The sequence below is a fragment of the Bos indicus x Bos taurus genome, chromosome 13 (genome assembly GCF_003369695.1).
Source record: "Bos indicus x Bos taurus breed Angus x Brahman F1 hybrid chromosome 13, Bos_hybrid_MaternalHap_v2.0, whole genome shotgun sequence".
Lineage (NCBI taxonomy): Eukaryota > Metazoa > Chordata > Mammalia > Artiodactyla > Bovidae > Bos > Bos indicus x Bos taurus.
Genome location: NC_040088.1, coordinates 32,141,275 through 32,168,253, shown reverse-complemented (window position 1 = coordinate 32,168,253; position 26,979 = coordinate 32,141,275). Strand labels below are relative to the sequence as shown.

General features: G+C 38.5%; 1 protein-coding gene across 1 annotated transcript in view; it reads left to right on the top strand.

Moving 5' to 3' along the window:
* Positions 1-26,979, top strand: part of RNF24 (ring finger protein 24) — a 110,029-nt gene that overhangs the window by 43,694 nt on the left and 39,356 nt on the right. The window contains exon 2 of the mRNA XM_027559383.1: positions 24,282-24,431. Coding sequence (XP_027415184.1) covers positions 24,289-24,431 — 143 coding nt within the window. The 5' untranslated portion in view covers positions 24,282-24,288. The remainder of the gene's footprint in view (positions 1-24,281; positions 24,432-26,979) is intronic.

Below are 26,979 nucleotides of genomic sequence, written 5' to 3'. Positions count from 1 at the left end.
CCATATATATGCATTAATATTCTATATTTGTTTTTCTCTTTCTGACTTACTTCACTCTATATAACAGGCTCTAGATTCATCCACCTCACAAACTGACAATTTCTTATTTTATTGCTAGAAAGATGATGTCTAAATCAGTTATTTCAGAATGAAAGTTGTATTCGGTGATATAAGTAAAAAGTCACTGTGTTCAGTTGACTCAGTGTGTTTTTGCAGCTAGTTTTTCATGGAGTACTCACTGCTCAGAGATGAGTGTTGTTCTGTGGGTGCTTTATAAAGATTTATTTTTATGCAGGCAATTAGTTACACCTGCCCTAAAAGTTTCTTGAGGTTAGGCTCCAAAATAAAAATACAGAAAGTAGTAGCTTTACTCCATGCCAGGAATAACCAGCTCAGAAAATATAATGGAAAAAAGTTCCCAATCTTAACAATAAAAGTATATACAATAACTGAAATAAACTAACAAAAAGTGTAAAACGTGTATGACTAAAGCTATGAGAATCTACTGAGAGCCATAAAATGAGACTAGAATGTATGAAAAACATATCATGTGCCTGGCTATGAAGACCCAGTCTCCCTAAAGTAAGCTATAAATTTAATATACTTTCAGTCAACTTCCCAACAGGATATTTTTTTTAATTGTTTATCTGGAAAAGATTGTGTAATAATAGCCTTGAAAATACTAAAGAGGTAGAGTCATGACGGAAATATTGTCCTTATGCTAAAGTTATGTTAAAACTTTTGAGTGCTGATCCAGGTCATCATGAACAGAAAAAAAGAACAGACTATAAAATCCAAAAACAGACCCAGGAATGTATAAAAAGTGACTCTGTGAAAGAAGTAGAAGTTTAAAACAGTGGAGAAAAAAATCTTACAAATGCTATTGGAATAAATGACTGTTTGGAAAAACAGTTTTAGATCTTTTCTCCATACCATAGATTTGGCTCAGTGGTAAAGAATCTTCCTGCCAATGCAGGAGAGAGGGATTCAATCCCTGATCCAGAAAGATCCCACATGCCACAGAACAACTAAGTCCGTGCAACACAACTGTTGAGCTTGTGTGTGTTTTAGAGTCCAGGAACAGCAACTACTGAGCCTACACGCTGCAACTGCTGAAGCACATACACCCACCCTAGAGCCTGTGCTCCACAGCAACAGAAGCCACTGCAATGAAAAGCCCACACACCACAACTAGAGAGTAGCCCTTACTCACGGTAACTAGAGAAAAGTCCACTCAGCAATGAAGACCCAGCACAGCCAAAAATAAATAAATAAAATTATTTTCACACTTTCAATTTCAGTACTTGTGACTGGTCTATTCTTATTTTCCATTTTCTCCAAGTTCGGGCTTGGAAGATTATACCTTTCTAAGAATGTGTCTATTTCTTCTAGGTTGTCCATTTTATTAGCATATAGTTGCTTGTAGTAGTCTCTTATGATCTTTTGTATTTCTATGGTATCAGTTGTAAGTTCTCCTTTTTCATTTCTAATTTCATTGATTTGAACCCTCTCCCTTCTATTCTTGATGAGTCTGGCTAAAGTTTTATCAATTTTGTTTCTCCGTTTCAGAAAACCAGCTTTTAGTTTCTTTGAGCTTTTCTATTTTTTTTTCTTTGTCTCTATTTCATTTATTTCTGCTCTGATCTTTATGATTTCTTTCTCTCCACTTTTGTTTTTGTTTGTTCTCCCTTCTCTCGATGCTTTAGGTGTAAAGCTAGGTTGTTTAGGGATTTTTTCATTTCCTCTTTGACATTTTCAATGATCCACTGGGTGTTTAGTAGCATATTATTTAGCCTCCATGTGTTTGTGTTTTTTTACAGCTTTTCTTTTCTTGTCATTGATTTCTAATCTCATAGTGTTTACTTGGGAAAGATCCTGGATATGGTTTCCATTTCCTTAAATTTACCAGAGCTTGCTTTCTGGCCCAGCATGTGATCTATCCTGGAGAATGTTTCATGTGCACTTGAGAGGAATGTGTATTCTGCTGCTTTCAGATGGAATGTTCTAGAGATATCAGTTAAGTCTACCTGGTACAATGTATAATTTAAGGCCTATGATTCCTTGTTGATTTTCTGTCCATTGGTGTAAGTGAGATGTAAAGTCCTCCACTACTATTGTATTACTGTTGATTTCTCCTTTTATGGTTGTTAGCATTTGCCTTATATATTGAGATGCTTCTATGTTGGGTACACATGTATTTACAGTTATTACATCTTATTGTTGGATTGATCCCTTAATCATTATGTATAATGTCCTTCTTTGTCTCATTTAATGGTCTTAAGAGGAGAGTGAAAAAGTTGGCTTAAAGCTCAACATTCAGAAAACTAAGATCATGGCATCCGGTCCCATCACTTCAGGGGAAATAGATGGGGAAACAGTGGAAACAGTGTCAGACTTTATTTTGGGGGGCTCCAAAAGCACTGCAGATGGTGATTGCAGCCATGAGATTAAAAGATGCTTACTCCTTGGAAGGAAAGTTATGACCAACCTAGATAGCATATTCAAAAGCAGAGACATTACTTTGCCAATAAAGGTCCGTTTAGTCAAGGCTATGGTTTTTCCAGTGATCATGTATGGATGTGAGAGTTGGACTATAAAGAAAGCTGAGCACCGAAGAATTGATGCTTTTGTACTGTGGTGTTGGAGAAGACCCTTGAGAGTCCCTTGGACTGCAAGGAGATCCAACCAGTCCATTCTAAAGGAGATCAGTTCTGGGTGTTCTTTGGAAGGACTGATGCTAAAGCTGAAACTCCAATACTTTGGCCACCTCATGCGAAGAGTTGACTCATTGGAAAAGACTCAGATGCTGGGAGGGATTGGGGGCAGGAGGAGAAGGGGACGACAGAGGATGAGATGGCTGGATGGCATCACTGACTTGATGCACATGAGTTTGAGTGAACTCCGGGAGTTGATGATGGACAGGGAGGCCTGGCATGCTGAGATTCATGGGGTTGCAAAGAGTTGGACACGACTGAGCGACTGAACTGAACTGAACTGAAAGTCTATTTTGTCTGATGAGTATTGCTACTCCAGCTTTCTTTGGGTTTCCATTTGCATGGAATACATTTTTCCATCCCCTTACTTTCAGACTTTGTGTGTCTCTAGATTAGAAGTAGGACTCTTGTAGACAGCATGTATCCATTTGCCTTGTTTTTGTATCCATTCAGCCCATCTGTTTCTTTTTGTTTGGAGCATTTAATCCATTTACATTTAAGGTAATTATCAATATGTGTGTTCTTATTGCCATTTTGTTGATTGTTTCAAATTTGTTTTTGTAAGTCTTTTTTTCTTCCCTTACTCATTTGCTCTCTTCTCTTATGACTTGATGAATATCTTTTGTGTTATGTTTAGATTGCTTTTTCTTTTGTGTATGTATATATCTATTGTAGACTTTTGGTTTGCAGTTACCATGAGGTTTTGATATAGTAGTTTGTATATACACCAGATTGTTTTAAGTTGCTTGTCTCTTAATTTCAAATGTATTTCCAATATCCTACATTTGTACTTGACCTCTTCCCACAATTGCTGGTTTTGAGATCATATTTGTGTGTGAATGATCCCCTACCTTTACTGAATGTTTACCTTGCCAATGAGCTTTCCCACTTACAGTTTTCTTGTTTCTAGATGTGGACTTCTCTCTTCCACCTAGAGAATTTCCTTTAACATTTGTTGTAAAGTTGGTTTGGTGGTGCTGATTCTCTTAGCTTTTGCTTATCTGTAAAGCTTTTACTTTCTCCATCGAATCTGATGAGAGCCTGACTGGATGGAGTATTCTTGGTTGTAGTTTTTTCCTTTTTACCACTTTAAATATATTGTGCCACTGCCTTCTGGCCTGCAGCTTCTGCTAAATAATCAGCTGCTAACCTTATGGAGATCCTTTCTATGTTATTCGTTGATTGTCCCTTGTTTTTAATATTTTCACTTTGTCTATAATTCTTATCAATTTGATTAATATGTGTCTTGGAATGTTTCTCCTTGGGACTCTTTGTGCTTCGTGGATTTGAGTGAGTGGTTTTATCCCCCATTTAGGGAAGTTTTTGACCATTACTGCTTCAAGTATTTTCTCTGGCCCTTCTCTCCTTTCTCCTTCTGGGACCTCTGTAATGCAAATATTAGTATGTTTAATGTTGTCCCAGAAGTCCCTTAGACTGTCCTCATTTCTTTTCATTCTTTTTTTTTTATTTTGTTCTGTGGCAGTGATTTCATCAATCTTTCTTTTCACTTATTCTTTCTTCAGCCTCATTTATTCTGTTATTGATTCTTTCTAGTGTGTTTTTAATTTCAGTTATTGTATTGTTCAACTCTGTTCTTCAAATCTTCTAGCTGTTTGTTAAACATTTCTTGTATTGTCATGTACTGTGCCTCCATCCTTTTTCTGAGGTTTTGGATCATCTTTACTGTTGTTATTATGAATCTTAGTTGTTATTCCTGGGTTTTATCTTGTTCCTTCATCTGGAACATATTTCTCTTCTGTCTCATTTTGTCTAACTTTCTGTGTTTGTGGTCTCCATTTCTCAGGCTACAGATTTGTAGCTCCTCTTGCTTCTGATGTCTGCTTCCTGGTGTATGAGGTTGGTCCTGGGGCTTGTGTGGGCTTCCTGGTGGATGGAACTGATGTATCCACACTGGTGAGTGGAAGTGGGTCTTGTCCCTCTGGTGGACAGGACTATGTCAAGGGATGTGTTTAGAGGCAGCCAGGAGCTCAAGACAACTTTTGGCAGCTTGTCTGTGATGGGTCAGGCTGTTGTCTGGCCTGAGGTGTCCCAGTATTGGAGCCATCAGGCAGTTGGGTGGTGCCAGGTCTCAGTGCCAAAATGGTGGCCTTCAGGAGCTCATGCGGACGAATATTCCATGGGGCCTCCACTACCAGTGTCCTTGTCCCACAGTGAGCTACAGCTGATGCCTGCCTCCACAGGAGACCCACAAAGACCCACAGGTAGGTCTGGCTCAGACTCCTATGGAGTCACTGCTTTGGTCCGGGTCCAGTGTACATGAACCCTCCTGCAAGAGTGGAGTCTTTGTTTCATCCAGTCCTATGGAGCTCCTGTACCCAAGCCCTGCTGGCCTTCAAAGCCAAATGCTCTGGGGATTCCTCCTCCCAATACCAGACCCCCAGACTGGAAAGCCTGACATGAGGCTCAGAACTCTCATTCGTGTGGGAGAACCTCTGTGATATAACAGTTTTGTGGGTTGCCCACATGGCAGTTTTAAGATTTGATTATATTGTGAAAGTGCCCCTCCTACTGTCTCCTGGCTTCTTCTTTGTCTTTGGATGTAAAATATCTTTTTTGGTAGGTTCCAATCATTTTTGTTGATGGTTGTTTATCTGTTGGTGGTGATTTTGGTGTTTTTGTGAGAAGAGGTGAGCTCAAATTCTTTTATCCCACTAGCTTGTCTTCAGTCCTAAGATGAGTGAATCTTAGTGGATCCTGGTGACTGCCACCAGCACGAGTGCAAGCTAGCACATCCGCATCATGGTCCTGTCCTAGTCTCTGGAGGTCATGAGGCAGGGCAGCTGCAGAGAGCTCTAACAGAAGGTTAGATCACCAGCCTTAGAGGCATGTATATAACACATTTTTTATTCATATAAAATGTTATATATATTTAAGGTGTACAACATAATGATTTACAAATTTTAAAGGTTATATCCCATTTATAGTTATTAACTATTTACTGTTGTTGCTTATTTATCTTAGACATACTAGTTTGTACCTCTTAATCCCCTACTGCTATCCTGCCCCATTCCCTTCTCTCTCCCCACTGGTAACCACTCATTTTTTTCTCTGTATCTCAAGTCTATTTCTGTTTTGTTGTAGTCATTAATTTTATTTTTTACATCTCATGTATAATTGATATCATAATTTGTCTTTTCTGCTTGACTTATTTCACTTAGCATAATACTCTCGAAGTCCATCTGTGTTGTTTTAAATGGAAAAATTTCCTTCTTTTTTATGGCTGAGTGGTAGTATTCCATTGTCTGTATATGTATGTGTATACACACACACCACATATTTATCCATTCATTTGTGATGGACAGGTTGGTTCCATAACTTGCACACAATTATATAATCATATAATCTCATAATGCTGCTGTGAACACTAAGGTGCCTGGATCTTTTTGAATTAGTGTTTTTGTGGATTAAGACCCAGGAATGAAATTGCTGGATCACATGGTAGTTCTATTTTTAGCTTTTGGTGACACCTCCATACTGTTTTCTATAGTGGCTGCACCAATTGCTTTCTGCCAAACAGTGTGCAGTGGTTCCCTTTTTCCATATCTTTGCCAACATTTGTTACTTGTGTTCTTTTTGATAATAGCTGTTCTGACAGTTGTGAGGTGATATCTCATTGTATTTTTAATTTGCATTTTTCTGATGATTAACAATGTTGAACATCTTTTCATGTCCCTGTTGGCCATCTGTATGTCTTTGAAAAAAAAAGTCTATTTGGGTCTTCTGCCTATTTTTTAATCAGATTGCTTAGGTTTTTTTGATGTTGAGTTGTATGAGCTGTTTATATATTTTGGTTATTAATCTTTTATTGGTCATATCATTTGTAAATATTTTCTCCCAATCAGTAGGTTGTCTTTCTGTTTTGTGAACAGGTTCCTTTGCTGTGATCTCTCTTTCTTTCCTTGGTGTACCACAGTTTCTTTTTTTTTATATTGAAGTATGCCTGATTTACAACATTGTGTTCATTTCTGTTGTACAGCAAATTGATTCAGTTTTATATATATATATATGTAATTTTATATATATAAATCTTTTTCATAATCTTTTCCATAATGCTTTCCATTATGGTTTATCACAAAATAATGAGTATAGTTCCCTGTGCTATACTGTAAAACCCTGTTGTTTATCCATTCTGTATATACTGGTTTGCATCTGCTAACCCCAAATTCTCACTCCATCCTTGCCCCAACTCCTGTCACCCTTGGCAACCCAGATAAGATCATTTGTGCTATATTTCAGGTTCCACATGTAAGTCATATCATATGGCATTTGTCTTTGACTTTCTGACTGACTTCATTTAGCATGATCATCTCTAGGTCTGTCCATGCTGCTGCAGATGGCATTTATTGAACTCTTTTTTATGGCTGAGTAGTAGTCCATTTTGTGTGTGTGTGTGTGTGTGTGTATACATATATATACCACACCTTTTTATTAACTTTCTATTTTCAAAAGCTTTTTTTAAATTTCTCTGTCTTACTTCATTTAGTGTGATAATCTCCAGGTTCATCTAAGTGCTGCAAATGACGTTATTTTATTCTTTTTAATGACTGAGTAATATTCCATTGTATATATGTACTATATCTTCTTTATCCATTCATCTGTCAATGGACATTAGGACATTTAGGTTTCCATGTCCTTGCTACTGTAAATAGTGCTGCTATGAACATAGAGGTGCATGTATGTTTTTGAGTTAGTTTTATCTGCCTATATGCCAGAAGTAGTATTGCTAGATCATACGGCAACTCTATTTTTAGTTTTTTAAGGAAGCTGCATACTGTTTTCCATAGTGGCTGTACCAACTTACCGCCCACCAACAGTGTAGGAGAGTTTCTATTTCTCCACCTCTCCTCCAGTATTTGTTATCAGCCTTTTTAATGATGGCTATTCTGACTGGGGTGAGGTTGTATTTCATTGTTGTTTTTATTTTCATTTCTCAAATAATCAGCAGTGTTCAGCACCTTTACATGTGCCTGTTGTTTATCTGTGTATCTTCTTTGGAAAAATGTCTCTTTAAGTCTTCTGTCCATTTTTTTATTGGGTTACTTGTTTCATTGTAGTTGTTGTTCTGTTGCATGAGCTCTTTGTATATTTTGGAAATTAAGCCCTTGTCAGTCACATTATTTTCAAATATTTTCTCCCAGCAAAAGGTTGTCTTTACATTTTGTTTGTGGTTTCCTTTGCTGTGTAAAAGCTTGTAACTTTGATTAGATCCCATTTGTTTGTTTTTCCCTTTATTTCTGTTGCCTTGGGAGACTGAACTAAGAAAATATTGGTAGAATTTATGTCAGAGAATGCTTTGCCAATGTTACCTTCTAGAAGTTTTATGGTGTCCTGTATTATATTTAAGTCTTTAAGCCATTTTGAGTTTATTTTTGTGTACAGTGTGAGGATGTGTTCTAACTTCATTGATTTACATGCAGCTGTCCAACTTGCCAAACACCACCTGCTGAAGAGATTGTCTTTTTCCCGTTGTATATTCTTATCCATTTTGTCAAAGATTAATTGACCATAGGTGTGTAGGTTTATTTTGGGGCTCTTTAGTCTGTTCCTTTGATCTATATGTCTAGGTTTGTGCCAGGCTCCTCACTAATGCTTATTATTTTCTGTGCTGTTTTCAAAATACCCATCCTTGTGGATATGAAGTGGTATATCATTATGGTTTTGGTTTGCATTTCTCTAATGATGTGGTTGTAGTTGTTGTTCAGTCACTCAGTCCGATTCTTTGTGACCCCATGGACTGCAGCACACTAGGCTTCCCTGTGCTGAATGTAGAGCATCCTTTTATGTGCTTGCTCCACAAATATGCTTACTTGTATTTCTTGTGCATCCTTTTGATGACTTCTAATTTAATTCTATTATGATCAGAGCACATACTTTGTTGAGTTTCAATATTTTTAAATTTATTGAAATTTATATTATGACCTAGCACAGGAGTTTGCAAACTAAGCACAACCTGCTTGTTTATGTAAATAAAGTTCAGTGGAACGCAGTCATGCCTGTTGATGAAAGTGTTGTCCATGGCTGCTTCTGAGAGGAGAAGAGCTGAGTAGCTGTGACAGAGACTATATAGGCAGCAAGCCTAGTATATTTACTGTGAGGTCCTTTAAGAAACTTTTTTGCCAGCCACTGGCCTACCATATAGTCTATGACTGCAAATTGTGCTTAAGAAGAATGTGTATTCTGCTCATTAGGTAGAGTGTTCTTTAAGTGCTAGTTAGGTCAAGTTAGTTGATAGAGTTATTTAACTCTTGTTATCTTTGATGAATTTTGGTCTAATTGTTCTACCTATTATTAAGCATGAGATATTAAAGTTTTCAACTATTATTGTTGAGCTATTTTCCCCTTTAATTTTGTCAGTTTTTGTCTTGTATTTTGGGGATCAGTTGTTACGCTGACCTATCTTACTGATGAATTGACTATTGTAAAACATCTTTGTCTCTGGTAAATTTTTTTGTCTTCAAGTATATTTTGTCCTATATTGACATAGCCACTCTATCTCTCTTATGCATATTTTTTGCAAGATGTAGCTTTTTCCATCATCCTATGTCTTTGAATATAAAGTACAATTCTTGCTTAAAAAAAAAAAAAAAAACCATGTAGCTAGATCTTGTTTTATGGGTTTGGGGCTTTGGTTTTGCTTTTGCTTTTTTTTAATCCAGTCAGCCAATGCCGGCCTTTAATTGGAGTGGTTGATTCACATATATGTTATTCTTACTGTGCTTAATTTATGTACCATTTGGTATTTGTTTTCTATATGTTTCATCTCCTTTTTCCTGAATTTTTACATGAAATGGATATTTTTCATTTGAATTTGTTATTTGAATTTTGAAACATTTTTTCTTAACTGATTTTTTAAAATAATTGTAGATTCATAGGCAGTTGTAAGAAGTAATACAGAGATCCCTTATATACTTTGCCAAGTTTTCGACAATGGTAACAACCATTCTTGTTGTTGTTCAGTCACTAAGTGGTATCTGACTCTTTGCAACCCAACGGACTACAGCACACCAGGCTTCCCTGTCCTTCACTCTTTCATGCAGTTTTCTCAAACTCACGTCCATTGAGTCAATGATGCCATCCAACCGTGTCATTCTCTGTCATCCCCTTCTTCTCCTGCCCTCAGTTCTCTCAGGATCAGGGTCCTTTCCAGTGAGCTGGCTCTTCACATCAGGTGGGCAAAGTGCTGGAGCTTCAGCTTCACCATCAGTCTTTCCAATGAATATGCAGGGTTGATTTCTTTTAGGATTGACTGGTTTGGTCTCCTTGCTGTCCAAGGGACTCTCAAGAGTCTTCTCTCGCACCACAGTTTGAAAGCACCAGTTCTTCAGTACTCAGCCTTCTTTATAGTCCCAATCTGACATCCACACATGACTACTGGAAAAACCCATAGCTTTGACTATACAGAACTTCATCAACAAAGTAAAGTCTCTGCTTTTTAATACGCTGTCTAGGTTTGTCATAGCTTTTCTTCCAAGGAACAAGTGTCTTTTATGACTGCAATCACCATCCACAGTGATTTTTGACCCCAAGAAAATAAAATCTGCCATTCTTTGCATTTTTTCCCCCATCTATTTGCCATGAAGTGATGGGACTGGATGCCACAATCTTTGTTTTTTGAATGTTGAGTTTTAAGCCAACATTTTCAGTCTCCTCTTTCACTTTCATCAAGAGGATCTTTAGTTCCTCTTCACTTTCTGCCATTAGGGTGGCATCATCTGCTTATCTGAAGTTGTTCATATTTTTCCTGGCAATCTTGATTCCAGCTTGTGAGTCTTCCGGTCTGGCTTTTCACATGATGTACTCAGCATACAAGTTAAATAAGCAGGGTGACAATATCAGCCTTGATGTCCTCCTTTCCTGATTTTGAACCAGTCTGTAGTTCCATGTCTGGTTCTAATTGTTCTTATTTTCTTGAAGAGATCTCTAGTCTTTCCCATTCCATTGTTTTCTTCTATTTCTTTGCCTTGTTCATTTAAGAAGGCCTTCTTATCTCCTTGATGTTCTCTGAAACTCCACATTCAGTTAGGTGTATCTTTCCCTTTCTCCCTTTCCTTTCATTTTTCTTCTTTCCTCAGCTATTTGTAAAGCCTCCCCAACCATTTTGCCTTCTTGCGTTTTTTTTTTTTTTGTTTGGGATGGTTTTGGTCACTGCCCCTTGTACAGTGCTACAAACCTCTGTCCATAGTTCCTCACACACTCTGAAGAACTGATCTGGTCCCTTGAATCTATTTGTCACCTCCACTGTATAAGGGTCATGATTTAGGTGGCTCAGACGGTAAAGCATCTGTCTACAATACGGGAGACCTGGGTTCAATCCCTGGGTCAGGAAGATCCACTGGAGAAGGAAATGGCAATCCACTCCAGTACTGTTGCCTGGAAAATCCTATGGAGGAGGAGCCTGGTAGGCTACAGTCCATGGGGTCTCAAGGAGTCAGACACAGCTGAGCTATTTCACTTTCCTTTAAATAGCCTAGTGGTTTTCCCTACTTTCTTCAGTTTAAGCCTGAATTTTGCAATAAGGAGCTCACTATCTGAGCCACAGTATGCTCCAGGTCTTGTTTTTTGCTGACTGTATAAAAATTTTCCATCTTCAGCTGCAAAGAACACAATCAGTCTGATTTCAGTGTTGACCATCTGGTGATGTCCATGTGTAGAGTTGTCTCTTGTGTTGTTGGAAAAGGGTGTTTGCTATTACCAGTGTGTTTACTTCACAAAACTCTGTTAGCCTTTGCTCTGCTTCATTTTGTACTCCAAGGCAATCTTGCCTGTTCTTCCAGGTATCTCTTGACTTCCTACTTTTGCATTACAATTCCCTATGATTAAAAGGACATCTTTTTGTGTGTGTTAGTTCTAGAAGGTGTTGCAAGTCTTCATAGTCAACTTCAGCTTCTTTGGCATCAGCGGTTGGGGCATAGACTTGGATTACTGTGAGGCTGGACGGTTTCCCTTGGAAATGAACTGAGATCATTCTGTTGTTTTTGAGGTTGCACCCAATTACTGCATTTCAGACTCTCTTGTTGACTATGTGACTATGTATTTGTTAGTTATACATGTTTCCTATCAACAGATGTATAGGACAATAGATGCATAGGGTTTTTTTCATGATTATATGGAAGTAAACAGTGAAAATAATCAAAGAACAACAGCATAAATGAAAGAGACTGTGTTTATCCACTTTCTTTACATTGCTGCTGCTGCTGCTGCTAAGTCGCTTCAGTCATGTCCGACTCTGTGCGACCCCGTAGATGGCCTCCTACCAGGCTCCCCCGTCCCTGGGATTCTCGAGGCAAGAACACTGGAGTGGGTTGTCATTTCCTTCTCCAGTGCATGAAAATGAAAAGTGAAAGTGAAGTCGCTCAGTTGTGTCCGATTCTTAGCAACCTCACGGACTGAAGCCTACCAGGCTCCTCCATCCATGAGATTTTCTAAGCAAAAGTACTGGAGTAGGGTGCCATTGCCTTCTCTGTTCTTTATATTACCTCCTGGCTTAATGCAGGAACCCACCTAGGCTCGGAGAAGGCAATGACACCCCACTCCAGTACTCTTACCTGGAAAATCCCATTGACGGCGGAGCCTGGTAGGCTGCAGTCCATGGGGTCGCTAAGAGTCGGACACGACTGAGCGACTTCCCTTTCACTTTTCATTTGCATGCATTGGAGAAGGAAATGGCAACCCACTTCAGTGTTCTTGCCTGGAGAATCCCAGGGATGGGGGAGCCTGGTGGGCTGCCGTCTATGGGGTCGCACAGAGTCGGACATGACTGAAAGCAACTTAGCAGCTGCAACAGCAGCACCTAGGCTAGGCTGCAAGCTTGAGTTTGTGTTCCCTTGGCCCCAGGAGACATGTCCATATCAGCAGATATCTCACCATAAAAGGGGCTTCACCATTCCAGTCTTGAGCACCTTGGAGTTCCTGCTTTGCCTTAGATTTTGACTGAGGCAAAATATGATGAGTGAATCAAGCTATACATTTCCTCTGCTGAAGTCTTTAAAAAAAATAAGAGGTAGAAAGTATTGCACTGAAGAAAGACTTAAAAATGGAAAGGAGCACCCATGTAAAGGACATGGTGAAATGTTCTTCCTTGAAAATAATGTTGTTGTTGTTCAGCCACTAAGTTGTGTCCAACTTTTTGTGACCCAATGGATTGTAGCATGCCAGGCTTCTCTATCCTCCACTGTCTCCTGGAGTTTGCTCAAAGTCACATCCATTGAGTCAATGATGCTATCTAACCATCTCATCTTCTGCCACCCCCTTCTCCTTTTGCCTTTAATCTTTCCCAGCATCAGTCTTTTCCAATGAATTGGCTCTTTGCATCAGGGGGCCAAAATATTGGAGTTTCAGCATCACTCCTTCCAATGAATATTCAGGGTTGATTTCCTTTAGGATTGACTGGTTTGATCTCCTTGACAGTCCAAGGGACACCTAAATAGGATAACCAGGAATTTTGTTTTAGAAATAAATATCCAGGGCTTCCCTGCTGGTCCAGTGGTTAAGATTCTACCTGCCAATGCAGGGGATGGGTGTTTGATATCTGTTCCAGGAAGATCCTACATGCCCTGGAGCACCTAAGCTCATAGGCCATAATAACTGAGCCCGTGCGCTAGAGCCTGCAAGCTACAACTACTAAAGCCAACTTGCCTGAAGCCTGTGCTTCAGGAGAAACCACCACAATGAGAAGCTCACACACCACAATGAAGCATACCCCATGCTTGCTTCAACTAGGGAAAGCCCGTGCACAGCAACAAAGACCTACCACAGCCAAAAATTAAAATAAATAAATCTTTTTTTAAAAAAAAAGAACTACCTAAAAACCATAAAATTGATACATTCAAAGATGAAGTTAGTGATCTTTGAAAGTGAAAGTGAAGTCACTTAGTCGTTTCCGACTCTTTGTGACCCCTTGGACTGTAGCCCACCAGGCTCCTCGGTCCATGGGATTTTCCAGGCATGAATACTGGAGTGGGTTGCCATTTCCTTCTCCAGCAGATCTTCCCGACCCAGGGATCGAACCTGGGTCTCCTGCATTGTAGGCAGACGCTTTACTGTCTGAGCTACCAGGGATGATCTTAGTGATCTTTAGGAGATACAAGTTGTGGATAATAGAATAACTAGGACAGACTAGGGATATAACATGAATTATTTTATAGAGCTGTTTGTTAAGAGTCTCTCACCTATTGAGAGACTAAAAGCTAAACACAAAAGAATATATACTGTGTGATTTCATTTAAATATGAAATCCTAACATAAGGAAAATTAATCTGTAATGATGGAAATCAGATCAGTAGTTAGGAGTGGTGATTAATGGCAAAGGGGTACAGGGAACTCTCTGGGGATAAAGAAATGCTCTGCATCTTGATTAGAGTGGTGGCAACAAGGGCATATTCATTTGTGCAAATTCCTTGACCTATACACATGGGTTCATTTTTAATATGAATTTATATGTCTGTTTTTTTAAAGATTAACAAAGTCTAAAATAATTTTTCTTAGAAAGTTTTTCTTGAATGTCTTGTATTTATAAGAAATATATGGTCTTTAATAGTTTATGAACCATAAATTAAAGAATACAGCAGTCTAATTACTGGTGTAATTAGAAATGACCTGTGTCTCTTCTTTTTCTGAGCATTTTTAAAACAAAAGTAGAGTACTGGCTACTGGGAGGATGCTGGCTAGGGTCAGTTCAGTTCAGTTCAGTCGCTCAGTCGTGTCCGACTCTTTGTGACCCCATGAATTGCAGCATGCCAGGCCTCCCTGTCCATGACCAACTCCTGGAGTTCACTCAAACTCATGTCCATCGAGTTAGTGATGCCATCCACCCATCTCATCCTCTGTCGTCCCCTTCTCCTCCTGCCCCCAGTCCCTCCCAGCATCAAAGTCTTTTCCAATGAGTCAACTCTTCACATGAGGTGGCCAAAGTACTGGAGTTTCAGCTTTAGCATCATTCCTTCCAAAGAACACCCAAGACTGATCTCCTTTAGAATGGATTGGTTGGATCTCCTTGCAGTCCAAGGGACTCTCAAGAGTCTTCTCCAACACCATAGTTCAAAAGCACCAATTCTTTGGTGCTCAGCTTTCTTCACAGTCCAACTCTCACATCCATACATGACTACTGGAAAAACCATAGCCTTGACTAATGGACCTTTATTGTCAAAGTAATGTCTCTGGTTTTGAATATGTTATCTATGTTGGTCATAACATTCCTTCCAAGGAATAGGCGTCTTTTAATTTCATGGCTGCAATCACCATCTGCAGTGATTTTGGAGCCCCACAAAATAAAGTCTGACACTGTTTCCACTGTTTCCCCATCTATTTCCCATGAAGTGATGGGACCAGATGCCATGATCTTCGTTTTCTGAATGTTGAGCTTTAAGCCAACTTTTTCATGCTCCTCTTTCACTTTCATCAAGAGGCTTTTTAGTTCCTCTTCACTTTCTGCCATAAGGGTGGTGTCATCTGCATATCTGAGGTTATTGATATTTCTCCCAGCAATCTTGATTCCAGCTTGTGCTTCTTCCAGCCCAGCATTTCTCATGATGTACTCTGCATATATGTTAAACAAGCAGGGTGACTCTATGAAGAATGAGGCCACCAGACATACTTCAACAAAACACCTGCTGCAGCCCATCTAACTGTGGTGTACTGTGTTAAGCTAAGGTCCTCAATGGGGCCAAATGTATATTCCTTTTGTATCTTGGTGGAAAAAAAAAATCCCATTGCTGATTTAAAAAAAAAACAACAACAACTCAGATATTTCTGTCTTTTTCTTTCTTTTTTAATAAACTTATTAGATAGTTTGAAATTTACACTGAGATTAGAGATTTCAGGGACTATGGAATTGCATAAAGGGGGAAAAGATTTTCATGGGAATGAAGTCAGAAGTGCTAAGTAAGATCCAACAGTTTATTATATCTTCTATTTCTTCTCTTCATTCCCACAAAGAGCAGTTACTAGGTAACTTTTATATTTGTAATAGCTAAATAGCAAAGAATACTTAGCTTATTATGAAGATCTTGAATAGTAGCTTTCTTTTTAAAGATTGACTTATTTTTTAAAAATTATTCATATTCATGCCCAAAATTTTATAACAAAAATATTATAAAATTAATATATCTAGACCAGGTTAACATCTTGGAATAATACACCATCTACTTAGACTGTTGGGAAATAGATCAGTTGTAGCTAAGCAATTCCATTTACCAGAAGAAAGGGTAGGGATTCCCAAAATGTGTTCTACATCAGTGTATCCCCTGTCAACCCCCATTCCTCTGTGAGAATGGAGGACTCATAAGAAACAGCTAGCCTCCAGGAGCACTGAGGCAGACATCTCTTCCTTCTGATGACAGTGCTACCTCTAGTACTCCCTGTCTGTATCTCCGTTCAGAATTCCCTCAGAGTTTGTTGGTGGTGCCACCCAATACAAGGATCCCTACAGGATGGGATTCTCACACCACTGGCTCCCAGCTGGCCTATATGATGATTGCCTTTGGCCAGGATAGGTTTCCTGCCTCTGGTGGCCAGTTTGGCACAAGTTATGTGTGTTGGCACAAGTTGGCAGTGTGTGCAGAGGAGTTCCTTGAGGAAGGAGCAATTGGTTTGGTAGAATCCTTTATAGAGATTTGATCTTTGCCAGGGAATCTTTTATGTTCTTTACTTTTTTTTTAAATGTCATCCCTTTCCCCTGCTGCTGCTGCTGCTACTAAGTCGCTTCAGTCGTGTCCAATTCTTCGTGACCCCATGGACTGCAGCCCACCAGGTTCCTCTGTCCCTGGGATTTTCCAGGCAAGAGCACTGGAGTGGGGTTGCCATTTCCTTCTCCATCCCTCTCCCCTGCCCCTTGCCAAAATGTACACACACACACACACACACTTTTTTTTTAACTTTTTATTTTGTATTGTGGTAGAGTCAATTAACAACATTGTGATAGTTTCAGGTGAACAGTGAAGTGACTCAACCATACATCTGCATGTATCCATTCTCCGCCAAACTGCCTTCTCATCTGGCAGCCACATAACATTGAGCAGAGCTCCATGTGCCATACAGTAGATCCTTGCTGGTTCACCTTTTTAATTAAAGCAGTAAGTACATGTCCATCCCAAACTCCCTAACTATCCCTTCCCCCTTCTCTCCCACCAACCACTCTCCATCACCCCTGCCCTGGCAGTTCTAAGTTCATTGTCTAAGTGTGTGAGTCTCTTTCTGTTTTGTAAGAAAGTTCATTTGTATCATTGTTTTAGTAAATCTTCACATATATCTTAACAGTGTTTTTGCTTTCACTAAGGCACTTCTCAGTCAGTCATCTGATAAAAATAACACATTTTTAACAATAATAATCAACATTTATTGGCTGCTTTTTATTTGCCAAGTACAGAAAAGATCCTAGATACATTATATGAATGCATTTCTAGCACTTAAACGATCCTATTTTAAATAAGAATATATTTTGTAGCTATTTCTATTACTTAAAGATTTTAACTCTTTTGGTTCTCTGATTCTTTTGGCAAACATTTTTTTAATTGAGATATTATTGTGTATAACATTACATAATCCCTGCACTGTACAGTATATTCTTTTTTTAAAAAACTTTTTATTTTGTATTGAGGTATAAATGATTAATAAACAGTGTTGTGATAGTTTCCAGTGAACAGTGAAAGGACTCAGCAATGCATATACATGTATCCATTCCCCTCCAAACTCCCCTCCCATCCAGGCTGCCACATCACATTGAGCAGAGTTCTGTATACTATAGAGTAGGTCCTTGTTGGTTATCCATTTTAAAATAGCAGTGTGTACATGTCCACCCTAAACTCCCTAATTATCCTTCTCCACCCCATCATTCCCCTTCCCCCACAACCATAAGTTTGTTCTCTAAGTCCATGAGTCTCTTTCTGTTTGGGGGGGGGGGGGGGACGGTTATAATTTTATTTATTTTTGGCTGTGCTGGGTCTTCGTTGCTGCTCACTTTTCACAAGTTGCAGCGAGCAGTGGCTACTCTGTAGTTGTGGTGTATAGACTTCATAGTTGCAGCTCAGTAGTTGTGATTCCTGGGCTCTAGAGCACAGGCTCAATAGTTGTGGTGCACTGACTTAGTTGCTCCTTGGCATGTGGAATCTTCCTGGACCAGGGCTCAAACCTGCAACTCCTTTGTTGGCAGATGGATTCTTTACCACTGAGCCACCAGAGAAACCCCTCTTTCTGTTTTTTAAGTAAGTTCATTTGTATTGTTTCTTTTTAGATTCCACATATAAGGGATGTCATACAATATTTCTTCCCTGCCTGACTTATTCACTCATTATGACAATCTCTAGGTCCATGTTGCTGCAAATAGCACAATTTCATTCTTTTTAATGATTGAGTAGTATTACAGTGTATATATGTACCACATCTTCTTTATCCATTCTTCCGTCAATGGACATTTAGGTTGCTTCCACGTGTTGGCTATTGTAAACAGCACACGCACACATACATGTTTTGTCCTTAGTATTTTGTCCTAACTCTTAGAGTTTTCAGATACTTCAGTATCTATCATCTATTTTATCCTTTCAGGAATCCTTTGAAGCATTGTCCCAGTGAGGTATACAGATTGACCAAATATTGACATCTACCTAGTGACATTCTGGAAACAATATCCAGAGTTGCTGACTGCAAACCTGTCCCTTTTTCCACCTGTTTGCCTATTTTTTCTCTTAGTCTTCCCAACATGTGCATTTAATCTCGTATTTCCCTTTTTTTTTTTTTTTAAACTTTACATAATTGTATTAGTTTTGCCAAATATCAAAATGAATCCACCACAGGTATACATGTGTTCCCCATCCTGAACCCTCCTCCCTCCTCCCTCCCCATACCATCCTTCTGGGTCGTCCCAGTGCACTAGCCCCAAGCATCCAGTATTGTGCATCAAACCTGGACTGGCATCTCGTTTCATACATGATATTTTACATGTTTCAATGCCATTCTCCCAAATCTTCCCACCCTCTCCCTCTCCCACAGAGTCTATAAGACTGTTCTATACATCAGTGTCTCTTTTGCTGTCTCGTACACAGGGTTATTGTTACCATCTTTCTAAATTCCATATATATGCGTTAGTATACTGTATTGGTGTTTTTCCTTCTGGCTTACTTAACTCTGTATAATAGGCTCCAGTTTCATCCACCTCGTTAGAACTGATTCAAATGTATTCTTTTTAATGGCTGAGTAATACTCCATTGTGTATATGTACCATAGCTTTCTTATCCATTCATCTGCTGATGGACATCTAGGTTGCTTCTGCCTTATGATCCAGCAATCCCACTGCTGGGCATACACACTGAGGAAACCAGAAGGGAAAGAGACACGTGTACCCCAATGTTCATCGCAGCACTGTTTATAATAATCTCGTATTTCCTAATGTGAGAATTGTTTTACCAAGCAAAATTTGTCTACTGAGGGGTATTTCTAAAGGATTGAGGGATAGTCTTGACTGTAGCAGGAGTCAAATGAAGCCCTATTAGCAATGTGGAAGAGTTAAGTTTGCATAGCTGTTACTTTCTTAGAGCTGTACAATTTGTGTGCTAGATATATTTGGTAAAGTACTCCTTAACAACTGCCTTCTCTTCCTAGAAGATTTGAGTGTAAGAAAAAGGAAATTATATATTTCAATAAAATCTGCAGAAAATGGCTGAAAATTCATAACTAAATATTACACATTACTTACATCTGGAAGTTCTTAGGAGTTTCCTTGAGATGAAATAGTTCTTTGCAGCTGTTGACTTCCTGGTATAAGTTATTAGAAGTTGGAAATTAAGTTGATAATAAACTGAGGTTTCTGATACAACAAGTCAGTATCTCAACGTTGTCTATAATATAAATATACTCTTCCAGGAACCAACAAGGACACTAAAGATTTGCAAACACATTTGTAATGTGCCTTCTATTAATAAAAGTAGAATCATTTTGTTTGATGGGGTTTTATTTTGTTTTGATTTTGGCAGTAGTTGTAATCCAGTTACCATTATGGGTCTTGATAATCAAGCCTGGCAGTTGCTCTTTATATTCTAGTGAATCAAAATGACAAGAAAAATTCTAACATGAAGGTATGATGAGCCACTTTATCACTATAGCTTATCACCTAAAGAAGGAGGCAACCTTCATTCATGGTATTTTAACTATACAGTGATCAGTAAGTATTATTAAACTAATCAGCAGAAATAGTCCCCTTATAGTGCTTAAACAATATTTGCTGTTTTCTGATTATACAGACTAGAGCATATAGGCTGAGGGCACTGGCTTTGGAGTTGGAGAGTCCTTGACTCCCATACATACTTGGTCAGTCATGGCTATGTGACCAAAACTCCTTATCTATAAAATAGAGGAGATGTGTTTTGTTTTTTTTTTTCACCACGCCACACAGCTTGCAAGATCTTAGTTCCCTGACCAGGGATCAAACCTATGCCTCCTGCAATGGAAGAACAAAGTCCTTACCAATGGACCATCAGGGAGTTGCCCATAATCTGATTTAATAAAGTATTTAAAAAAAAAAAAAGAAGACGAAAATCAAAATGACTAGTAAGCCACAAGCCATTATTAACATTTTGATATGTTGGAGCTTCCAGTTCAAGATGGCAAAGTAGAAAGATGTGCGCTCATCTCATCCTGCAGGAGCACCAAAATCACAACTAGCTGTTGAACAGCCACTGACAGGAGGACACTGGAACCCACCAAAAAAGATACGCCACATCCAGAGACAAAGAAAAAGCTGCAGTGAGATGGTAGGCGGGGCACAATCACGATAAAGTCAAACCCCATACCCACCAGGTGGGTGCCCCACAAACTAGAGAACAATAATACCAAAGAAGTTCTCCCACTGTTGTAATGGTTCTAAACTCCACCTCAGGCTTCCCAGCCTGGGGATCCAACACAGGAACTGGGAATCCCCAGGGAATCTGACCTTGAAGGCCAGTGGGATTTGATTATAGGATTTCCACAGAACTGAGGGGAACAGAGACTCCAGTCTTGGAGGGCACAAACAAAATCTTGCCCACACCAAGACCCAGAGGAAAGGAGCAGTGACCCCATAGGATACAGAACCAAAACTACCTGCTAGTGTTGGAGTCTCCTGAGGAGGCATGGGTCAGCAGGGGCTCACCACAGGAACAGGGGCACCAGCAGCAGTGGGGCGGGAAGGTCCCCCTTGGCGTAAGCCCTCTTGGAGGTTCCCATAAACCCTACCATAGAGTCTGTAGACCCAAGGGCTGAGTCACCTCAGGCCAGACAACTACCAGGGAAGGAGTGCAGCCCCACCCATTAGCAGATAATTGGATTAAAGTTTTACTGAGCAAGGCCCTGCCCACCTGAGCAAGACTCAGTTTTTCCACCTCCAGTCCCTCCCATCAGGAAACTTACACGAGTCTCTTAGCCTCCTCCATCAGAGGGCAGACGAAGAAGCAAGAAGAACCACAGTCCCACAGTGGCTTAAACAAAAATCATATTACAGAAAGTTAATCAGGATGAAAAAGCAGAAAGTTATGTCCCAGAAGAAGGGACAAGATAAAACCCCAGAAAAATAATTAAATAAAGTGGAGATAGGCAACTTCTAGAAAAAGAATTCAGATAATGATAATGAAGGTGATCCAGGATCTCAGAAAAATAATGAAGAAGATGCAAGAAATGTTTACCAAAGACCCAGAAAAACTAAAGAACAGAGATGAATAATACAGTGAGAAGAATCAATAGCAGAATAGCTGAGGCAGAAGAACAGATGAGTGACCTGGAGGACAGAATGGTGGAAATCAGTGCTGCAGAACAGAATATAGAAAAAAGAATGAAAAGAAATGAAGACAGCCTAGGAGACCTCTGGGGCAACATTAAATGCCCCAACATTCACACTGTAGGGCCCCAGAAGGAGAAGAAAGAAAGGACCTGAGAAAATATTTGAAGAGATAATAGCTGAAAACTTCCCTACCATGAGAAAGGAAATTGTCAACCAAGTCCAGGCAGCACAGGGAGTCCAGGCAGGATAAACCCAAGGAGGAACACACGAAGACACATAGTAATTGAACTGACAAAAATTTAAAACAAAGATAAAATATTAAAAGCAACAAGAGAATTCCCATCAGGCTATCAGCTGATTTCTCAACTGAAACTGTACAAGCCAGAAGGGAATGGCACGATATATTTAAAGTGATGAAAGGGAAGAACCTATAACCAGGAATACTTTACCCAGCAAGACTCTCCTTCAGATTTGATGAAGAAATCAAAAGTTTTCCAGACAAGCCAAAGTTAAGAGAATCCAGTACCACCAAACAAGCTTTACAACAAATGCTAAAGGAATTTCTCTAAGCAGGAAACACAAGAGAAGGAAAAGACCTACAGAAAATAAACCCAAAACAGTTAAGAAAATGGATCATATATATTGATAATTACCTTAAATATAAATGCACCAGCCAAAAGACATAGATTGGCTGGATGGATGAAAATATGTTCGTGTATGCACTTCCACTTACCACATCACTTTGCTTAACGCCCCAAATTGTATGTAATTATTTTATATTAGGTTAATCATGTTCCCATTATGGCTTGCAATTATAATTATCTTTTATTTTTTTCTGGATATTGATTGTGAAAACTAATAAACATCTTTTACTATTGTGATTATGTAACTATTATTCACTTAATACCATTGTATCATGATCAGTTAACAAAAAAATAACAGAACTCTATATCACCAAAATTACCATGTAATGGAAAAACCTGCAATCACTTTTTAAAATCCAGAGGCATATCTGAATTATCTAGGAATTTTTTGAAAAATGGAAGTGCCGAAGTATTGCTTTTTTCTTCACCAGAGCTCTAGATATGTTTCTGATGATCAGCCATGTTTAAAAACAACTGAATTATATGATGATCTTTTACTTTTATCTAGTTTGTTTCACTTTTTCTATGTCATATTCAGTGCTCCCATTTCATTTAGTTTATGTTTTTCAATTTCTCCATCTCTTTTTTTGTTGTTCTTTCTCAAGCCTTTATCAAATGTAGTATAAAAGCTTTTGCATATTATATATAAATAATGTAGTATAAAAGCGTTTGCATATTATATATAAATAATATGCATAATATATATATTTTAGAAAACTTACGAATTTTTGCCTAACTAAAAAATGTATGACATTTTTATTCCACCTGTTTGACTTAGTATGAATAGAGTGCTAGATTTCTAATTTTTTAAAAAACATATGCAACAAGCAACAGAGGTTCACTGTATAGCACAGGGAAGTGTAGTCAATATCTTGTAATAACCTAGACCAACCTAGATAGCATATTCAAAAGCAGAGACATTACTTTGCCAACAAAGGTCCATCTAGTCAAGGCTATGGTTTTTCCTGTGGTCATGTATGGATGTGAGAGTTGGACTGTGAAGAAGGCTGAGCGCCGAAGAATTGATGCTTTTGAACTGTGGTGTTGGAGAAGACTCTTGAGAGTCCCTTGGACTGCAAGGAGATCCAACCAGTCCATTCTGAAGGAGATCAGCCCTGGGATTTCTTTGGAGGGAATGATGCTGAAGCTGAAACTCCAGTACTTTGGCCACTTCATGCAAAGAGTTGACTCACTGGAAAAGACTCTGATGCTGGGAGGGATTGGGGGCAGGAGGAGAAGGGGACGACAGAGGATGAGATGGCTGGATGGAATCACTGACTCGATGGATGTGAGTCTGAGTGAACTCCGGGAGTTGGTGATGGACAGGGAGGCCTGGCGTGCTGTGATTCATGGGGTCGCAAAGAGTCAGACATGACTGAGCGACTGAACTGAACTGATATTCACCTTGCTGTGCACTTGAAACATTGTAAGTCAACTATACTTCAATAAAATATAAATATTAAGAGAAAAACACAAATTAAAAAAAACATTTTGCTCTGTTGGCTTTAAGGCTTTTTTCTGCCACACATGTCCACACCTATATATACACGTGTATTTACATATGTAATCCACCAAACTGGGATCACATTTTGTATACAATTTATATATTGCTTAATTTTTCCTGCATATGTTTATTAAAATTTAAAAGTTAATGAAAACAGCTTTTCATGACCAAATAATATTGTAACATATGACTCTATATAAGTATTTAATCATTATCTTCTTGTGACACATTAAGTTATTTCCAGTATTTTAGCATTATAAATATTATTACTTTAAAAGTTCAAGAGTTTTTAAAAATCTTTAAACTTCTTTTATTTCCCTTTCCACTTCCATGAAAATAAATACATTTTCTTGTATTTATTGATTATTGCCTTTATTTCAGTGAAGTACCTCTCTGTGAATACCTTTTTGTAAAGCGTTTTAGGTAGGATCACAAGCTTCTGGAATAGTGCCAGATACATAGTAAGTACTAAATAAGTATTTGTGGTGTGATAAATGAATTAATTGCAAGGATATTAACCCTCGTCTATCATATTTGTTTTAAATGGGATCAAGCCTTATGAAAAAATTTTCCTCTATACCTGTATTATACAAAATAATGTGATCATGGTTCTTAGTCTTTATAACCTAATTTTTTTTCATTCTTTTGTTTCCCCACAGTTCATCCATGAGCTCGGATTTCCCACATTACAACTTCAGGATGCCTAATATTGGATTCCAGAACCTGCCACTCAACATATATATTGTGGTTTTTGGCACTGCTATATTTGTCTTCATCCTTAGTTTACTCTTCTGTTGCTACTTGATTAGGTAATCAATTTTCATTCTATGTTGCTTTAATATATGTTAAACAGTCAATAATAAATCAGCCTTCTGCCCTTAAAGTGTTTTAAACCTATGGTAATTAACAAATGTTCTAAAATTAAGGTGGGTCCATGATTCATTCATTCTCACAAATCCTCCACAACTAGCTCGTTCTCTTTAATATTATATTTATAGATATAATATTTATAAATTTTTACTAGTCACTAAGCCATGTCTGACTCTTTGCGACCCCCTGGATGGTAGCCTCCAAGGCTCCTCTGTCCATGGGACTTCCCAGGCAAGAATACTGGATTGGGTTGCCATTTCTTTCTCCAAAGGATCTTCTCAACGCAGGGATTGAACCCTCATCTCCTGCTTGGCAGACAGATTCTTTACCACTTCGATACATTTTAGGAATTAATATTTATTAGGTACTTACTGTGTGCCAGACCCTGTGCTGTGTGTGCACTGCAATTAAACAAGGTAACCTTATTATCTTTATTTTTCAGAAGTTAAATAATTTCCCTATAGTCACACAGATGAAAAATTGGTTAGACTTGGTACCCAAACCTAGTTGTGTCTGACCTTAGAGCATGTGCTCTTAACCACTGAAAAAATGAAAATAAATCATATTTATCAGGCTTCATTTCCAAAATAACCGTTTCAGAATTTCATAATCACTCTCAAAGGACAGATTTGTACACTAAGGATATTCTAAAACTTTTCTATTAAAGTACAGTTGATTTACAATATTAAAACAATTTTGAGCCTGGAATTTTTTAATGAAGACGAGAACCTACTTTACTTTTCTTTTAGTAGCGGATGGCAGGCTGTTAGGTTGGCCAAAAAGTTATTTCAGGTTTGCCCGTAATTTGCTATGGAAAAAAAAACAAACTTTTTGGCCCACCCAATACTTAAGAAAAACAAAATATTCCCCATTCTTACCTCCTTTTGAGCTTCCCTGGTGGCTCAGATGGTAAAGAATCTGCCTGCAATGCAGGAGACCCAGGTTCGATCCCTGGGTCAGGAAGATCCCCTAGAGAAGGGAATGGCTAAATAAGTCACAATTTATTATTACTAGAATGTTTTCTGGAAGAATAGCAAAAAGATATTTCTGTTAAATGCACCTGCCATAGCAAATGCAAGATAAAATAGTGCAATCTAAAATATTAGTTAAGGCTTCCCTGGTGGCTCAGTGATAATCCAGCCTTGTCCAGGAAGATCCCACATACCATGGAGCAACTAAGCCCATGAGCCACAACAGTTGAGCCTGTGCTCTAGAGCCTGGGAATTGCAACTGCTGAAGCCTGCACACTCTAGAGCCCATGCTCCACAACAACAGAAGCCACTGCAGTGAGAAGCCCACGCACTGCAATTTGAGAGTAGCCCCTGCTCACAACTAGAGAAAAGCCCACGCAACAAAAAAACCCAGCACAGCCAAAAATAAATAAATAAAATTTAAAAAATAATAATAAAAAAGAAGTTCAACAAACCACAGAAAAATGGGCTTTTGGCAGGAGAGTGTTTTCTTGTAAAATGGCTGACAATCCATGACTAAGAGCAAATATTACACACATGCATACATGCACACATATACACAGAGAGAGAAATGCATTTCTGTAAAAAGAGAATTTTGCTACATGGCATATCTAAAATATTTGAAAACTTACATCCTCACAAAAACCAACACACTGATGTTTGTAGAAAGAAGCTGTACCCATAATTACCAAAGCTTAGAAGCAACCAAGATATTTTTCACTGAATGAATGAATTGTAGTGATCTAGATAATAGAATGTTATTCAGCTCTGAAAGTAAATGAGTTATATCTAGCATTGAAAAGACATAGAGGGATCTTAAACACATATTTCTAAGTGAAAGAAGCCAGTTTGAAAATGCTACATACTATATGATTCTAACTATATGACATACTGAAAAAGGCAAAACTATGGAGACAGTAAAAAGATCACTTGATGCCAGGAGCTAGGGAAGAGGGAGGGATGAACAGGTGGAGCAAAAGAATGTGTAGGTCAGTAAGACTATTTTATATGTTACTATAATGGTGGATTTCGTTTGCATGGTCTAGGACATCTTCATTTTGTTATCCATAAGGAGTATTTCTAGCATATCCAGTAAAAGCATGTATGTTTTATTTATTTATTAAAATTTTTAAATTTTATATTGGATATAGCTGGTTAGCAGTGTCATGTTAGTTTCAGGTGTACAGCACAGTGATTGTTATACATATATATCTATGCATGTAATTGCTATGACTTTGGTTATTTTGTTTTTCTGTAACAGTAAATCAGCTTTCTCTCTCTCTTTTTTTTTCTTATTCAGCTTATTCTGATTATTTCCATCATAATAAGAGTATGATTGGAGTAGTAAATAGCAACCCACTCTAGTATTCTTGTCTGGAAAATTCCACAGACCGAGGAGCCTGGTGGGTTACAGTCCATGGGATTGCAGAGTTGCACACAACTGAGCACACCAAGAGTACGATGGAGGACTGATAGTGCTTTGGGGATAGTATTTGCAATCAGGCACATGTTATGT